The sequence below is a fragment of the Microtus ochrogaster genome, chromosome 19 (assembly GCF_000317375.1).
Source record: "Microtus ochrogaster isolate Prairie Vole_2 chromosome 19, MicOch1.0, whole genome shotgun sequence".
NCBI classification, from domain to species: domain Eukaryota; kingdom Metazoa; phylum Chordata; class Mammalia; order Rodentia; family Cricetidae; genus Microtus; species Microtus ochrogaster.
The window spans coordinates 31,144,254-31,162,966 of record NC_022021.1 but is presented as its reverse complement, the minus strand read 5'-3'; the positions used below and the strand labels follow the sequence as shown (position 1 = coordinate 31,162,966).

At 41.6% G+C, this 18,713-nt stretch overlaps 1 protein-coding gene across 1 annotated transcript in view; it reads right to left on the bottom strand.

The window, feature by feature from the left end:
* The window catches only part of Adamts12 (ADAM metallopeptidase with thrombospondin type 1 motif 12), a 238,375-nt gene that overhangs the window by 52,715 nt on the left and 166,947 nt on the right, over positions 1 to 18,713 (bottom strand). Inside the window, exons 13-16 of the mRNA XM_005356634.3 lie at positions 18,112 to 18,245; positions 9,228 to 9,348; positions 6,188 to 6,432; positions 4,285 to 4,423 (exon numbers count right to left, since the gene is read on the bottom strand). Of these exons, the coding sequence (XP_005356691.1) occupies positions 4,285 to 4,423; positions 6,188 to 6,432; positions 9,228 to 9,348; positions 18,112 to 18,245 (639 nt within the window). The remainder of the gene's footprint in view (positions 1 to 4,284; positions 4,424 to 6,187; positions 6,433 to 9,227; positions 9,349 to 18,111; positions 18,246 to 18,713) is intronic.

Genomic DNA, 18,713 nt, shown 5'->3' with positions numbered 1-18,713 from the left:
CCAGAAGACTGCAAATCCCTTCGCAAATACTAATCATACTGGATATTAGTGGTATAATGCCAGTTAAGTGCCTTGACTTTAAACCTGTAACCCACGTTTTACAACTTGTTCCCTTGGAAGGAAATGTGCCCCGAAAGCAGGAAATGTCAAGTTACTCATGAACAAAAAGGCGGCACAATTTGTTACAGTCTCAATGTAACATTGGGATTTTTAAAATAGAGTCTGTGATTCAGTTAGTTTATTCACGATGTTTCTTTTATCCAAAATTCAGTCTAGGATGACTGAGATAAAATAACTGAACTTTGCAACTGAACAACTTAGCTTTGCAAACAAGAGTGAAGCAATTCCAAAGTGTCATAACTTAAAAGATCAAAGAGGCTTCAGGCAGTGACTCAGAACATCATCTGAGCAGACTCGAAGTTGTACCAACTCAGCCTTTGAAGTACTAAATATGATCTCTTTCTTCACACCAACTTGTGACGATAATATCAGTACAAGATAAAGTTCACATTGTCACATAAATTATAATCCTAGTACTATATAAAATGATGTTAATGAGGTGAAATTCTAACAATTTTGAGAATCAATAGATTTATCACTAAAAAGTACTTCATAAATATCAGCACACAAATAATACTAACTCCACAGTGAGAAGGAAATGGTGAAGATTGGATAACCATTTATATTATTCATTAGTACAACTTATTCTGCCAACTTTCAACTTCAATTCCCATGGAATATTGGTCTCATTTATTTTCTTGACTCTCCTAGCTCCTTTGGCTCTGTTTTTTTTTTTTTTTTGACCAATGAATCCATATTTACTCACTAAAACACTAAACTCAATCAAGGAAACCTTGGATCCCACCACTACTAGTGTGTGTGTGTGTGTGTGTGTGTGTGTGTGTGTGTGTGTGTGTAATTATTCCCACAGCACTCTCTATTATAATATATATGTATGTATATACATATGACAGTATGCACTCTCTATATACTACTATATATTATATAACACATATTCATGGGGTATCAATTCCCTGTGAAGACACTCTGCTTACTGCAAGTTTTAAGACCAAGGTTGAACACACACTCTGAGATTGGGATAAAGAGAGGTTTTAATTTATCCAGTCCACTCAAACCTGCTTCCATCCCCCATAATTCAATTTTCTTCCTTTAGATGATTGAAGCCTCAATTCCACAATTCATCTTTTCCAGCTCAGAAACTTCACTGACTTATTACTGACTTCAACTATTGATTAGATATAAATGAATATGCTTGATTTTATCCTTAGTTATTGCTAACACACTTACATGTTCTATCAGTGAGTGTCAAAGCCAAAACCATTTTCCCCACTGGAATCCAGGAACATGGTTATAAATTAATTAATATATAAATAATATAATAAATCAATACAATTAATATGGTTATAAATTAATTGTTATGTTAAAGGAAACTTTGGGGGAAAAAGTGTGAAAATTTGTTCAAGTGAAAGAATTGACTATGTTTGAAGAGTGTTTAATAATAATGTTGAATAATAGAAACAGGGGTGTTTCTGCCCTGTGAAGGAACCATTGACAAAATGAAGAAAGTCGTTTTTCTAACTCAACTGTGACTCCCTTCCTGTAGCCACTACATGTGAGTCAGGTGAAGTGCACAGTCAAAGGAAAAAAGAAAAGCCTAAAAGGTCCCACAACTCGCAGGGTGGTGGTGGCGTACGCCTTTAATCCCAGAACTTGGGAGGCAGAGGCAGGCAGATCTCTGGGAGTTCAAGGCCAGCCTGGTCTATAAGAGCTAGTTCTGGGACAGGCACCAAAGCTACAGAGAAACCCTGTCTCAAAAAAAAAAAAAGTTCCATAACTCTTAACAACCACCAGGTATAGCAGCCCTTCAGCATCTCAAGGAACACACTGACCAAGCATGGCACCACCCGAGAAACTGCACACAGCTGTCATATCAGAGAAGAAACCCGGAGACTTTCAAATAAGAGAGGGCCTAATCTTTGCAGGCTACAGAGGGTTTAAAAAAAAAAAAGCAATGGCTCTTAGGAGAGCAGCAGAATAAGAGACCAGTAGATACGCCACTGGGGCGGTGATGTACAGCTGAAAGCTTCTAGGTCTCCACTTTCCTCCTTTATGCGTGTGGTAAACTGTAGCTCATCATCACTGGCTCGCATATGCTAAACCTGCCCTGATGAACAGTTTTATTATCTGTGTGAAGTCTTACATTAAAAAGTGTCTTAAAGGTTTTGTTTGAACAGGATGTAACAACACATTCTCCAATTTTAACTAACCACTGTTTCTACTTGGGAGACGCCACCCTAAGAGACCTCGGGGAGGCTGTTAGGTTACATTGCTGGTGTGGTATCCACGCCACCCTGTTTTGGTGGCCCCAATGCCACCTTTTGGTCCCTTGTGCATTCCATTCTTTTCCTGTTTTATTCTCTATTTTGAGCTTAAAGATAATAACAAGCAGCCACTGAATGGTTCAGAGTCCTGTCTCCTGTGTTTGTATTTTACAATGTGTGAAATGTGTGAATGTCAGTGTCTCATCCTCTGCATCTCTCGGATACTACAGTAGAGAGCTCTGGAACTGCAATAGGCCATATGGTGAATCTACACGGCCACTGTGAAAATCCCACTGAGGTTTTATAATCGGAATGACGTTTACCCATTCAGGCAGGGGTGGTGATGAAGGATGAAGCTGTAACGAAACCAAATGACTCAGGGACATCGGCCAAGCATGTTCTAGGCCCTACCTAACTTCAGGTGTAGCTTTATGTTCACAGTAAAATCCAGCCACTTAGTTCTTTGTCCCTGATGCTCTGAAATCCTGTGCCCGAGCTGGTTATATCTTGAAACAGAAGAGAGTGGTGGAGGCTCTGCTCCTCAGTGTAAAGTTTAAACATGAGCTTCCCTGAGAGTTGAGAATAAGAAAGAATCACAGTTTGAACACATACTTGGAACTATATTCACAGTGACTTCATTTTTCTCATGAATGATCTTCGGGGAATGAGTTTTCTATCCCCATTTTATTTCCTGCTAAAATTGCCTTTGCTTCTCTGGGAGCCTGGCCCACCCTGGGCCACAGGCCAGGAGCAATGCTAGAGGCAGCCACGGGAATCAAGGATGGATTATCTACGAACAACCATGTAACAGTTGCCAGGTACTGCCATTGGTCTAAACTGATTTCTAGTTTAACAGTTTCCAAACCGTATATATGTATACATGCATGATCAAAATACATAATATACATGCATGGAGTTCTCAAGGAGTAAATGAAATATAGTGAAAATGAATGTTTCAGAGGCTAGAGAGATGGCTCAGCCCTGCGTGCACTGCTCTTGCAGACAAGCCAACGCTTGTCTTGAACGCTTTCTGCACCTACATCAGGTGGCTCACAACTGCCCTATGACTCCAGTCTTTGAGATCCAACACCTGTGGCTTCTGTAGGCGCTTGCACAAAAATGCATACATACCATTTACACACACACACACACACACACACAATTAAAAACAAAGATATTTTTAAAGTAGACATTTTATTCTTATGACCTCTAAAAGCTATACCTAGTTTACCAGGCTAAATTGGGGAAAGGAAGAATTGCTTATGAGCTAGACTACGCATGACCCAGTTTTCTGAGTCTGGACCCTATTCTGTGACTGCTTCTTCAGGGTAGGGAAGCAAGGAAAGAGGCCGAGTAGAGTCGTGAGGGAGCCTATGGAGAAGAATGGCTTCCTGGAGCATTCTGTCCCTCACTTGGATTTCTCCTGCTACACCACACACCTTGAATGTCTGCTACACAGGTGCTCTGGTCTTATAGACATTAGATCCAGGAAGGAGGCAAGAAGTTCCCCAACAGACTCAAGTGTGGTCCAAAGACAGTCACAGAAATGATGCTCCCTCAGAGGGCATTGTTTTAACGTTCCTGAAATGAGTGCGAGCCCACACACCAACAGGCCTGGCGTCTGCCTTCACGGGCCTGAGCAAAGTTCATCTATCACTGAGACCATGTCTAGGCTTTCCCCACGTCCTTCTGCATTTTCATATTTCCCAGTCTCCCTTTGTGGTGGGGTGGTACCCACGTGACGGAAGCAGACCAATGAGATGTAAGCAGAATACCCATTCCTTTAAGCCACGCCCCCCACAGTCACTGCTCAAAGGGATCTCTGTGCGTCTGTGAGAGTCTGAAGATGGGCAGGCAAAGAACGGAAACCACAGGCTCAGATCATCTCTTTGACCTACTCGGAAGCTAGTGGGGTTTGCAAGAGACAGCAGCTGTTCCTCACCTGTCCCACACGTCACACTGCATTCGGTCCAGCGGCCAAACTGCCAGAAGTACAGAAACTTCTCCACGTCATTGTCAAGGCCATCTTTCCGGACTGTGTACTCATACTTGATACCGGGGTTAGTCACCTGGAAGAGGAGCTAAAATGCAAGAGAAGAGCCATGTTAAACCGTCATGAGTATAGACTGTAAAGAGGTCATTTTAAAATGCTACCCAGAAGTTAGGGAGATGGAGAAGCAGGTAACGTGCCTACTGTGTACCCATGTAAAAAGCCAGGCATGGTGCAAGCATGCACCAATAATCCCAGCACCACAGAAGCAGGCTTTAGGGTTTGCAGGCCAGCCAGTCTAATTGAATCAGCAGGTTCCAGGTTTAGCGGGAGACTTGTCTCAAAAAAGTCAAATACAATAAGGCAGGTCATTGATCAAACTGACACTGATCTCTGGGATATTTGCACCCCTGCACATACATATTGTTGTAAATCTGCTGACCTGGCCTGTCACCTGGGTACTCTGTCCCTTTAAGAGACAAGCCCCACCCACTCCCAATCTCCTCCTTCCCACCAAGGCAAGGGGATCTCCAGCCTCCTGTCTAGCCCTTGCACTCTTTCTGTCTGAAGAGGCAGCTTCTGCCTCTCTCTCATCCCTTTCTTCCACTATCTTCTCTTCTGACCCCCCTTCTCTCTCCCCTTCTCTCCCTCCCCAATAACCCTTACTCTTTCGCAGTTCCCAAATACCCACTAAATAAACTCTATACCCAAGCTCTCTCGGCATGGCATATCTATCTGCCTCCCACCTGCCAAGGGACCCTCACAGCCTCGGGTCACCCACCACCACCCCTCATAGGACCTGCCTCGGGTCACCTGCATCATGAATGATAACACATATACATGCATGAACACATGCACATAAAACCTTACAGACTGTCTCTCATTTAGCAGTAGCTATAGAAGTATGTGTTGCTGTGGGTGGTTTTCCACCTATGTCTCTCTGTATTTGTCTATCACATCTACTTTTGCTGTCTATATTTATATCGTCTATATTTATACAATTGTTTATTGGCTGAAATATAGAGATTTTCATCCATGTAAATAAGGAATTTTAATCATATGGACATTTCACTGTGGGATTCAGCCAATGCATCACCCTATGCCCTGTGTACTTACAATCTTCAAAACAACCTATGAAGTACCTATGATGGAGTTTGCATAAGGGTTAAAGCAAACCCATCTACACAAACAGATTACTATATGACATGAAGTTAGCACTCAAATATTAACTTGTATTACAGTTGTTGTCTTAATGAAGTTTCTTCTCTAGCTCTTGGTGGAGGACTAACTTTAATTTATAGTAGTTCTAGGACAAAATATGTTGCTAGAAATATTGTCTTCCATCTTCCAAGAGTCTTCTGCCTTCTGGCTCTGAATGGACCTCCTTCTGGTTTTAGGGTGTGACTAAATCTGACTCAGTTGAACCATCTCTCATTCCCGAGCTACTTTCACCTACCCAGCACAGCCATCCCATTTTCTACAGTTCTCTGCCTAACAAAGACAAAACCTTTGATGCGATACTTTAATGCAAGACTTCCTTGCGGCGCCTCAGTTCCTCACCACTGCTGGGAAGCCAACCTGGGACACTTTAGACACACAAGGAAGAGATCAGCCTGAGAACTAAGTTCAAACCTCTTAATGGATGGCTTTAAGATCTTGAATTTTGTTCCTGAGGTTTCAGCAGTCCTAAAGAACAAAGAAGAAACAGCACAAATATCTTTCTTCCTCCCTGTTCTTTGTTAAGGAAACAAATGACTCACTGTTAATGTCCTCCATTAAATGGTGTGGGAAGGAAATGAGAAGGGTACCAGCAAACACACTGGTCAGCGGCTCCCTTGTTTCTCTTCAGAGTTACCTGGATCCACACTGACTCGTTGGTGGGGCCTGGAGCCATCAGCTTCTCCAGATCGCCTTTCCTGTCGTACTGGAAGACGGTCCCTGCCAGTTTATAGTTCCCATTCCACTGGATAATAAACCCTCCATTGAGGTAATACTTTTCTGGATCTTCACTCCTAATGGCCAGGAAATTTCCAGCTGCCTTGATTTCCATTACCCTTATATCCCTTGCCCCTTTGGGAATAAGTCCGATGTCAACATAACCTAAGGACGAAAGAGACAATAATGAAGGAGGCATACTGGCTTCTCAGCTAGTACAGCCTGTTATCCTCTTCTGGGCATCTCCAGCCTTTGGTGCCCATGCTGCATGGCCACTGGGATGGGCAGAATCACCAACTGTGTTGAATTGGAAAGAGACTTGGCAGGAGCAGAATTCTCAGGCGCTTCATGACTTAGCAAGGCAACAACTCAGTAACAGTAGGTGAGTAATGCAGATGGGACTCTGAGAATTTATGGTTGACCCAACATTTATTTTTCTGTGACTCTATATGAATGGTTCAAAATGTCTGAGCTCCATGTTAGCTTCCTATTGACATTGCTCCCTCCCCCTTTTATTGTGGCCATCAGATCAGCTCCCCCAAGCAATTCACTGGCTAAACACATACTTTCCTTCTTCACCATCACCATCACGTCAAAAATAGATTCTTAGATATAATTTAACCCAAGCTGCCATACATTAAGAACTTCCGGAAGGAACTTTGAATTGATTGCTACCTGGTTTGCTTCAATCAGCCCATGATGAAAACCTAAGTTCTGTGCTTTGCTTTCTATACCACTGCACAATCCTGTTCATTAGGAAGCCTTCCCTTCTCATTTCCTCCTAAATTACAGATTTATAACTTATTTCCGGTGCTCTGATCTAGGTTTCTGGGGAAAAAAAGCACATATCTATTTTAAAGTATAGGTCAACTCCAGTGGCAATCCTCTGTTCAATGGTTGCCATGGTAGGAGGCACACTGGGGAGAGAAGAAATGAACACGTAGTGGTTGCCTCTGTTCACTTGCTCGCTACACTCCTGGAGTTTATGTTTATGATTCCCAGGAGCCCTGAGGGTTTTAAGATGGCCTTGTGTTCCAGTTTATACATTATGTCTATGAATTGCATCAGTTCATCTACCTCTTTTCAGTTCATTTAACTCTTTTGAATTCATCTGTACAAACAATAGGAACTGAAGGATGATGGGTAAGGATTCTCTCAGATCTACCATTCAAAAATTACATTTTCTCTAAGTGGTTTTAAGGCACTAGTCATCTTGCTAATTCTTCGTGAAGGCTTGTGTGCGTGCATGCGTGTGTGTGTGTGTGTGTGTGTGTGTGTGTGTGTGTGTGTGTGTGTGTACAGGCTCATGTATTAGCTGATAGGGTCAGGGAAGTGTTTGGATCCTAAGAGCTCTAACCTAATCTGATGGCATTATCAGGTTGCAATAAAATGTAGGAGGTAGGGGCTAGCTAGAGCCAAGAGACCACAGTGGGTGTCCTCTGGAAATCTGATTGTCATGTGATTGATAGTTTCTGCCACATGCTCCTGTTGCCATGACATTCTGCCATTTGGGACCCAGAAACAGTGCAGTCTGCCAAGAATGGATTGGAATCTCTAAAACCCTGTGTCAAAATCATTTTTTCCACCCTTAAGTAGTTTCCTCTCAGGTGTCCGTAATCACATCACAAAGGAACCCAGTGACAATGACCAGGAACCCAGTGTGCCAGTGAATCAAATACCTCTTTTTCTCTCTGCGGACTGCAAGGGTTCCTGGTCATTGTCACTTCTGAGAAGCAGGTGCTCAGAAAGCAGTCACATGACTAAGTCTGCATAAATTTCCTCCAATGATGTCTGCTAGTGGCAACCCAATGTTCACTAGTGGCCTAATGCTCACAATGTATGTGAGGAACTTCCTGAGAAAACGTTCAATTTATTAAATCCATCTTCTGGTTCCTCACAGGAACGCAGTAGTCTGTAGGTGTCTGGCTCAGATACAGCTCTGTCTTTAACACGAGTCACAGAATAAGGAAGAACTATATAAAAATTAATGTTCTAAAAAGGGGGGAGGGGAGAGGCAGGAAGGGGGGAGGGGAGAGGCAGGGAGGGGAGCAGAGAAAAATGTAGAGGTCAATAAAAAAATTAAAAAAAAAGAACAGTCTATGTTAACAGTTATGTTAGGTAGAAGAGCTCCCCTGAGACTCATAAGGTACAACTATTCACACGCTGGAGATCCGAAGTATTGCTGTCCTTCCTCCCCTTTGACCGTGAAGCTACATTTCTTTTTTTTAAAAATCTTTTTTTTAAATTTATTTATTTATTAAGGATTTCTGCCTCCTCCCCGCCACCGCCTCCCATTTCCCTCCCCCATCAAGTCCCTCTCCCTCATCAGCTTGAAGAGCAATCAGGGTTCCCTGACCTGTGGGAAGTCCAAGGACCGCTCACCTCCATCCAGGTTTACTAAGGTGAACATCCAAACTGTCTAGGCTCCCCCAAAGCCAGTACGTGCAGTAGGATCAAAAACCCATTGCCATTGTTCTTGAGTTCAAGGTCCAAATCAGGAGTGAAGCTACATTTCAGTACTCCTGCCTTCCCACCCGCTCCATCCTGGCTTCCCCATCCTCAAATACAGAACCCATCTTCTGAGTATGTTCTTTACCAACAGCTTTTGACCTCATCTCTCCCCTGGTTTTTGGTTTAATCTAATGTCATTGTCTTTCTCCTGCTACTCTTAATGATGCATATTTTGAAGAAGGATGCCCTCCTAGAGACCACACTGTTATCGATTCCCTTGAGCAGCCACGAGCCCTTTCAGGTCAGTGTGACACTTCTTGTATTTTCTTAGCAACCAATATTTTTCTTGTAACTGCCAAAGGGAGCTGATTCCTTAGTGGCGAGAAATATATTCTATTTTGAAGTTTTTACAAGCTATTTTTAAAATAAAAAGAAGGAAATTAATTTTTTTTTTCTTTTTGGCTTTCCAAAGTCCCTAGATACTTCAGGTGGCTGGGTTTGTGTATTACCGGATCCTTCCTTCTGTCTAAACAGCTTCTTCACAGTCTGGCAGGCAGATCCGTCTCCAAGGCACACACCACAGCGATCTTCAGTAGCATTAGAATCAATCTCATAGTCACAGCCGACCCTCTGTGGGGAAGAAAAGGTTGGGATGAATGATGTGACTAGGAGACGTTATACCTAACTCTACCTTAACTTCTCATCTCCCACATTATTAATCATAAACTGGGGCGCTTATTTTCTTTTCCTGGTGACAGGCACCGGAATAACCAAAGTGCCCTACTATTGACAAAAAAAAAAAAAAAAAAAAATAGAATCATCCCTCAACAGTCATGGGGGGGGGGATTGGCTTCAAGACTAATCAACATTTCAGATGCTCGAATCCCTTATACAAAGGGCATGATGTTTGCATATAACACATTCTTTAAATCATCTGTAGGCTAATCATAACAGTCAATACAGAGGCCATACCTACCAGAAAACCAGGTAGACTGCAGACCAAAGGTCTCTCTCCCTGTTCCCTCAGATCAAATCTCCAAGTCTAGTTCCTAGTGCTGCAACAGAACACCAACTATAGCCGTTCCTTAGCCCTGCCCACATATCCTGTAGATCCCACAAGTCATCCTCTCCTAACCTCTCTCTCCCCACTTTCCAGACCCTAACTCCAGCAGGCAACACCTGTTAACCCAAGCACAGCTCCTCCCAGGATGATAAAAAGCCCCGAAGGCAGATCCACACCTCTCCTACTGCTCCTGAGATCCAATTCTCCAAGTCTCATCCCTGGTTCTGTAGTAGGAAACCTGCTGTGGTCTCCCTTTCCTCAATGACCCCATCCCCTATGGATCACAGAGGCATTCTCTCCAACCTTCCTTCCCCAAACTCATCCCAGTTACTCAGCCCCCAACAGCAGCAGGCAATCCCTGTGAATACACCAGCAGAACATGCCAGCAGAGCAGGTAACACACAGCCATTCCACTCTCTAAAAATCCAGAGAGGAAACAGAAACCAAGGAGCAAAACACTCACCCAACAAAGATACATCTAAAAATCAGCAACTAGACCTATAACTATCTCAAATCTAGATGCTGAGATGCCAGTGTCACAACACAATCAAAACCAGTCAGGGCAGTATATCTCCACTAGAGCCCAGCTATCGTAGCACAGAAGGTCCTGAATATTCTAACATGGTTGAAGCATAATACAAAGACCTTAAAATAGCCTTTATGAATATGATAGAGGTTCTTAAAGAAGAAATGAATAGATCCCCTGAAGGAATACAAGAAAACACAAACAGTAAGGAATAAATAAACAGTAAGGAAGAAATAAAAATGTTCAAGACTTGAAACTGAAAATAGGATCAGTAAAGAAAACCCAAAGGGAGGGAATTCTGGAAATGAGGGGAGGGGAAGAGAAGAGGAGCTGGGCTCAGTCAAGGGAGAGGAAACTATAATCAGGATATTTTGTATGAGAAAACAATCTATTTTCAATAAAAGAGAAACAATTTTAAAAAAATACCCAATACAATGTAACTTCATATACTCAGTTGTTCTACTACATTATATATGTTATAACATATATAGCTATACTATAAGATATATTTTCCAAGGAACAGGAAAAAGATCTCTACATGATTATTTCAGGCATTTTTTCTTAAATGGTTTTGATCTAAGAGCCATTGAATCCTTGACTAAAGCACCCATAAAGACAAAGGGTGACTGACCTTGCTTAGGAAGGGGACAAGCAGACAGTTACTGCAGCTTCAAGTTCCCCTTGGTCAGAGTTAGAACTGAACACAGTATGAAACACCCAACTGCAACAACCATTTTGGAACTGGAGTTGGTGGAGCAGCCAGTCTGTGTAGATAGACACCTGTGTAGATAGACACCTGTGTAGATAGACACCTGTGTAGATAGACACCTGTGTAGATAGACACCTGTGTAGTCCTCTTTCTCACCCCAGGGATGATGCAGCTGTGCAGTCCCTTCATTTTCTCACTAGGGTTAGACTTTTTGGTTCTTGACTGGGGGTAGCAGGCAGACCAGCAAATGTTGGAGGACTCTAGCCTGTTGCCGAGATGACACCAGACCAAGAATCGATGGAATCTTTAACCTTGGAACCATCATCAGGCCCTCCAGAGCCCCCCAGTGCACCTCACCCTTGTCAGTATCCAACCTATTCTGTGTCCTTCCCTCCCCCACCTTTGGAGAGAGAATTAGCTGTTCCCCCTCTTTACTAAACCCAAGTTTGTTCCTGTGCTCTGGATCCAGTCCATCCTGTGTTCTGGGTCCAGTCTATCCCGTGTTCTGGATCTAGCCCATCCCATGTTCTGGGTTCAGTTCATTCTGTGTTCTGAATCAAGTCCATTCTGTGTTCAAGATATAGTCCATTCTGTGTTCTGGATCCAGTCCATTCTGTGTTCGAGATATAGTCCATTCTGTGTTCTGGATCCAGTCCATTCTGTGTTCTGGATCCAGCCCACTCCATGTTCTGGATCCATCCCACTCCATGTTCTGGATTCAGTCCATTCCATATTCTGGATCTAGTCCATCTTGTGTTGTGGATGCAGGCCATTCCATGTTCTGGACCCAGCCTATCTGTTTTCTAGATCCAGTTCATTCCATGCTCTGGATTCAGTCCATTCCGTGTCCTGGATCCAGTCCATTCTGTGTTCTGCACAGTGGTCCTTCTGAATCATCTTTGCTTCACTTCTGATTTATTTTTGTTAACATGGTTAACAAACTATTTGTTAACAAAATCTTTTTCATTCTAAAATCCCCAGAATGGAAAGAAGGTATGATGAAACTTCAAATTTTCCATTTCTCAAAACCCCTGAAATCAGGCTATCAAACTGAAAATTTATGAAACAGGTGAATTTCAAATAGACTTTTCTGGTTCAGGCTGCATGAGAATGTGTGGGAAACCACCATAGTCCTTAATTTCCTTTCCTGTTGGGTATAAGAAATCCATCTCGAATCTTACCATAGGAAGGAAAAAAGGCTTGAGGCTTTATCCTCTTGGCCAGCAGAGCCTCATGGGAACCCACTGACATCAAATTCTCAGGTTAGTCACTGCCAATTACCTTGTAGGTGCAAAAACGATCTGCTACCTGATTTAGCTGGTGGACAAAAAACACTAAGAGATTTTTATGAAAATCAAAACTCAATTATACAAGTCACAATGGAAAGAAGAATGTGTGAACTAGATGTTTGCACTAGCTAGAAATAAAATGCCAGCCCTCACACAAGTGCCACGCTTATGCCAACCTTGTGTACTCTCTAATAGGCTGGCCTTTATAAATCATATTCACAGTATTCGTCCACTGACTTGGAGTAAGGCAGAGAAGCATATTCTGAGACATGTTGATTTTGAAGTATGTTTTTTTTTTTAATCTCTACCAGCAGAGGAATGCTTTTAATGTGGACAGTAAGGCAAACCAAAAATTAAACACAAATCTCTCAAGTCCATTCCTTTCTACTTGAGTGGGTGATCGTGTTTCTCCAGCAATACCAGCACACATATCTAGGGGCAAAGTTGGAGAGAAGAGACCCGAATATTTTCCTAGTATATTTTGTCATGGAACTCTAGATTACTGAGGAGACAGACCTTCCTTTCTTAGTTAGTTACAGATGTCAACTTGACACAGCCCAGAGTCATTTGAGGTTGTCTCAGTTGGGAACTGCTCCCATTAGATTGACTGGTGGGCATGTCTGTGGGACATTTTCTTAAATGTTAATTGATGTAGGAGGACCCAGGTCAATGAGGGCAAAGCTAACTTTTGTGCTACTGAGGTGTAGAAAAATGTTGGACTGTAACCTGTACGTTGAAATAAACCTTTTCCTCCCTAGGTTGTGTTTAGTCGTGGTGTTCATCATAGCAACAGAAAGCAAACAAGAACGCTCCCCCAAGAGTTAAAAACTAAACGAAGTGCCTAATAGGTCAGTCCTCCCTGCTGCGGATAAGGCAAGGAGGGGTGCTGGGAGGACTCTGAAGAGAAAGAAATGCATTTGAACCTGACAGCATGTGCTTTGCCTACAGGGACCTTTCGTATGGCCTTTCTGCCATCAGTGGGATGAGAGGCGGCTGTGCTGCTGTGGATGTGATCTTATGGAGGACAGAGGATCATTGCAGATATAATCAAAAGAGGAAGAGGTCACTCGGAATTACAGAGGTTCTAAACTCAATAACTGGTGCCCAGACGAACAGTTCTGCAGACACAGACACATGGAGTGAAGACTGCCCTAATAAAGACGGATAGAGACAGAAAGTGAGGTAGCTAAAGGTTAGAACTGACACGGGGTGTCAAAGTCTTCACTAAGCCTTCAGAGGGAATGTGGCTACGCCCACACTTCATTTAAGACTTCTAGCTTGAAGAATTCTAAGACAATATGTTTCTTTGGTCTTAAATCACCAAGCTAATAGGAAGCAGTTTATGATGGCCCTGCTATAGTTTTATTTTTCCTGTTTAAGTTGTAGAAAGTAGTTCAGAGTGGCTAAGTCGTTTCCCCAGTCACATTTGAAGCTCTTAGGGCACCTTGCATCTTGGCTCTGTGATAGCTCACTATTGCTGTAAATGTGGAGCCCAAACCCTTACTGTGGGGTCCATGACCCCACCACACCCATGGCTGTTCCTCCAGGCTCGCTGTGTGTCTCTCCCTTCTGCTCCTCACACTGCCTCCAACACTCTCTCCCACGGTTAATTTATTCTCTCACTCAAGACACTCTGAGGGGATACTTCTAGGGAATTTGCATCAAACTGTCACTGGGAAAGGCATTCTCAGACCACCTGGATTGAAAATTTCCAGAACAATCTCTCTGGCTCTTTGCCAGAGTCTCTAGCTACAATGTAACCACCTGTTACTGAGTGGCTGACATTATCTGTGTTCCCAGAGCTTGAATTTGAACACAGACTTCTGGTGGCAGAACTTGTTTTGAAATGGTGGTTTGTTGTTTTCTGCTAAGGAGGAGTCGGGGCTTATTTGTATCTGAAACTTGGTTGAGAGCTAATTCAGAGAATATAGCAATAGAATAAGGAGACTAGATATGCTAGAAAATTCCTACAACCTAGATCTTGGGAGGATAATTTACATCTAGGCTATTATGTATATTTTTTGACATAAGTTTTTGAACTTAAAAAATTAGTGTGGATCTATAGAAAGTAGCCAGTTGTCTCTCCTAAAAAAGATCTTAACTGACATCTAGAAAAGAGGAGAAAGCCAACTGAGAAAAATTGGCTTATTCTATTAAGTTCATTTAATGGATTTCAGTAGATAGCTAGAACTCTTCATATTTTGCTCAAAACACTAGTTTTCATATGCAAAATAAAATAGTATCTTTATACATGCAAATTTTCTCAGGTCTAAAAGTCAGTTTTAGCATTACCTTTCTGGTGACTACAGTTCTCAGCTCTGACTGCATGCTAACCGTGTTGGAAGCTTTTAAAATACCACTGTCCCTGTCACAGGATTCTGAATTAACAAGTTTGAGACATAGCGCAGAAATCAGTGATTTTTTTAAAGGCTGTCCAAATGCTCTAAAATATAGCTAGGATATCCATGTCAGCCAGAATTACTTCTTTAGAGTAAGCTGGAGCTGTTGGGTCCTGAAATACGTAAACTGGCCTAATCCAAAATACATGTTTCGGGCTTTTTTGTAGCTGCCATAAGAATTAATTGACTTAACAGAAAATTTTGGTTGAATGATTTTAAAATTAAAATCTAATCATGGCTGGAACCATTAAAACCTGGAAATAACTATCTTGCCTCTTGTGTTTTGGTCTCCATTCAGGTAAAGACAAAAGCAGTTTCAAGAGGGAAAATACACCATCCAGGAACACTAAACATTTATGCAATAATTTTTCACTTTGCTCAGTTGAAAACATTGCCATACATTTTTACAAAGCAAAATGCATTGAGCTTATTGTGTATTTCAATTAGCACTATTTTTGTAACAGCTTAGGGACTATGATCTTATAAAAATATTTGGCAATCCCTATTAAGTAGATCTATTAAAATCCTAATTTAAAAATCACATTTTTATTATTCTTTGGGAAGTTCCTACATACATACAATATAACATCCTCATTTCTATTATTAGTCTTTCAATACCCAGGCTGTTGCCATTTCCTGGTTATTGCCCATAGAGCAATAGTGAACATCAATGATCAATTACGTCTATTAGCTGCATCACGTGGTGGATCTCTTTCTAGTTTTTTGAGGGCCCTTTACAGGGATTTCCATAGGGGATGCATCAGTTCGCACCCCTACCAACAGTGAGCAAGCCTTCCTTCTTACCACACCCATGGCAGCCAGCCAGCAGTTAGCACCACTGTATTTCACTTTTATTTCTTTAAACAAACTTGTTCACTTGCTTTTGATCTTAGACCTTCTGATTGGGATAAGATGAAATATCAAAGTGCTTTTCATTTGTATGTCTCTGATAGCTAAGGATGTTGACATTTTAAAAATGTTTCTTGACTTTTGTATTTCATCCTTTGAGAACTCTCTAAAGTGTAGTACATTTACACAATGGAATATTATTGAACTGTGAAGGTGAACAAAATTATAAAAATTTCTGGTAAATGGATGGAACGGGAAAAAATCATTACAGGCAACGCAGACTCAGAATGGCAAACAGTGCTTGGTTTCCTCTCATTTGTAGATGCTAGTTTTGAATCTTTGGATATGTGTATTCTGCTTGGAATCCCCACAGATATCAGAAAATTGGTAAGAAGCCATGAGAAGTTCAAAAAGAAGGGAAACAGAGGACAGACGGCAGTGGTGTGAAGCTAAAGCATACTAATGAATACAAGAGGGTTAAGTGGGTGGGGGAAACGGAAGGGTAAAGTAGGGAACAGAAGGAGCAAAAACTAACCTTAAAGACACTTTTGAATAAATCGTATGGAAACTACTACTATATATTCCTCCAAAAATAAATGTACACTTATAGAAAAAGAGTTAAAAGGAAGCTACCCTATAACAGGGCAACAATGCCTCTACTAGTTACCAGAGGCCAACAAATAAAAGAAACAGTACCAGGAATGGCTTATCTCTTTTCGAGTTGTTGGTCAGTAAATTCCCATAGATCCTGCAAACATTACAAACTATTATCAGTTCTCTTGGCAACCTCATGTTGCTAAAGATACCACATACTTGGATCGTAGAGCTTAGAGAAGTAAAGCTGTTGCTCACTCAAAAGCTTCATCTCTAATGGCTAGCTTTCCGAGTGTTTAAAGGTGCAACCACACCTCTAGAGGAGAAAAGTGAACCTCACTCTTATCCAGATCTGAAACCTGACCTGAAAGACCGGGGCAATGGGGGCAATAGTGACATGGATGTCTTGAAAGTAACCACTTTCTGATTGGATATGAGGCTTGCTCCACAAGTTGAACTTCATTCCTAACACTGTTATTAGGGTCAAGAATGCGTGGCTAGACAGGCCATAGACCCTAGGGGGAGAAGCTACTACCATAGTATTAAAAATCCTCCTAATTATCTATACCCATGGAGTGGTGTATCTCCCAACCCTTATCAGAGAAACTTATTTTTAAGGAAGATTAATAACGGAGATGCTCACAGCTGGTTATCATGCAGAGAATAAGAGATTGCAGGGTGCTTAGCCTTACATGGGACATCTATATCACAGTCTCTCCTCCCAGGATTCAGGGATCACTGCAGAAGAGGGGGCATAAAGGTTGTAAGAGCCTGAGGCAGCAGATGACTACAAGGAAATGGTAATTTCAGGCACAGCAAGGCCATTGCATCCATGACCAGGCAGAAGTTGTGATAGCACACAGAAGACCTGAACAATTCAAGCCAAACAAACAAAAAAAAAATTATCTCATCATGGAGCTATTGGCAACTGATAGCTGGTAGAAGAAGGAGAATCAGATTTTCTTAAGGGCCTCTGGAAGGCTGGCAGACTTTAGAGCAAAGCCACTTATTTAAGAGTACAAGGGCAACAGAAATGATGCTTGATGGGAAAAAAAAAGAGATACACAGCAGGGCGGATAGGGAACTGGGAGTTGGATTGGGGAGGAAGGTGAATATGACTAAAATACATTGTATGAAAATTGCAAAGAAATAATAAAAACGAGAAGAAATAATATCCTCATATTATAACAGAAAGCTGATTCTTGCAGAAAGATGTCCAAGATGGTTTACAGTTGGTAAGTGATGGTGTGGAATGAGCTCCCAGTCTAGAGCATGAAGGCTAAAACACTGCCTTATTAACAGTACATTAGGTGTCACGGTGCCTTTTCCCTTTCACTAACTAAAAGTGCCTTCTCTTTAAACAGATTTATGGCTAGACTTTGGATCACAAGACGTATTCTTCCATTTCTTGAAAAATTAAATCCAAGCAACAAAAAGTAATCTTTAATGACTTTACTCTTAGCATTAACAAACAGGTCTAAGCAGGTAAAGTTTGGATGGATTACCAGGGTGAGTCTAGAAAACACTTAAAAATCAAAAGCCTGTGTTATTGCTTCCCATCATGCACTCTCCTTCTGAGACACTTATGTTGACAATGGAGGCGCTTTAGAGAAAACAGTGTTAAGATGAGTTTGTTTTTTAAATTTAATATTCTTGAAAGAGTCAAGGTTGCCTTTTCCTATAATGTGCCTTTAATTGGGCTCTTCAGTTTGGTTCTGCTTAAAGTCTGAAATAGCATCCTTGTGGCCAATCAAGACATAAAATATCAGTTGGAAGAATTATTCAAAACCTACTGTCTTCAATGAGTTTTGAGAGGTCTTACCTTCTTGTGTAGCTGACCATTTATTAATAAAGAAATCAGATACATGCAAATGCCATAAAAGAATAAGTTGACAACTTCTGACTTCATAAGTTTAAAACCCACCATTTTGTAAAGTTGTAGATGAAGGAAACATACCCAATACCTTACATATGCCATTAATACAGACATTTCTGCTGCTGCCACCTTCAAAGCAAGGGGTTCCGTCGATGACAGCATCCAGCATTTTCTCGGAAAACTGCTCATCTATGGGTCTGCAGTACAGCTCACAAGGATGTGCTGAAGTGAGAAAAACACAAATCCCTGTGAGATAACTCTGCAGCTCAGACCCTTCCCCGGGATTTCTGTGTACTCATGTACCTGTGTACAAGTACCATTGGACTGGGGAAGAAGGGGGAGGGGGAATGCGGGGAGGGGGAGGGAAATGGGAGGAGGGGAGAAGGTGAAAATTTGTAATAATAAAATAAAATAAAAACAGTTAGCCAATAAGAAGCTAGAGCTAATGGGCCAAGCAGTAATTTAATTAAAAGAAAAAATGTTTTACCTGAAAAAAATAAAAGAACTCATCTTTTGTTTTCCTAAGACACATACTAAAATGTAGGCAGTTTTGTTCCTCTTTTTGTCAACAAAAACCTTATAATGAATTGTATTTGTAAGACTAGTTGAAAATTCTGTATGCCCTTTGTTGTAAATGATCAATCCTACACTGAACTGTATACCTAAAAATAAGAAAGCCTGGGGCATTTA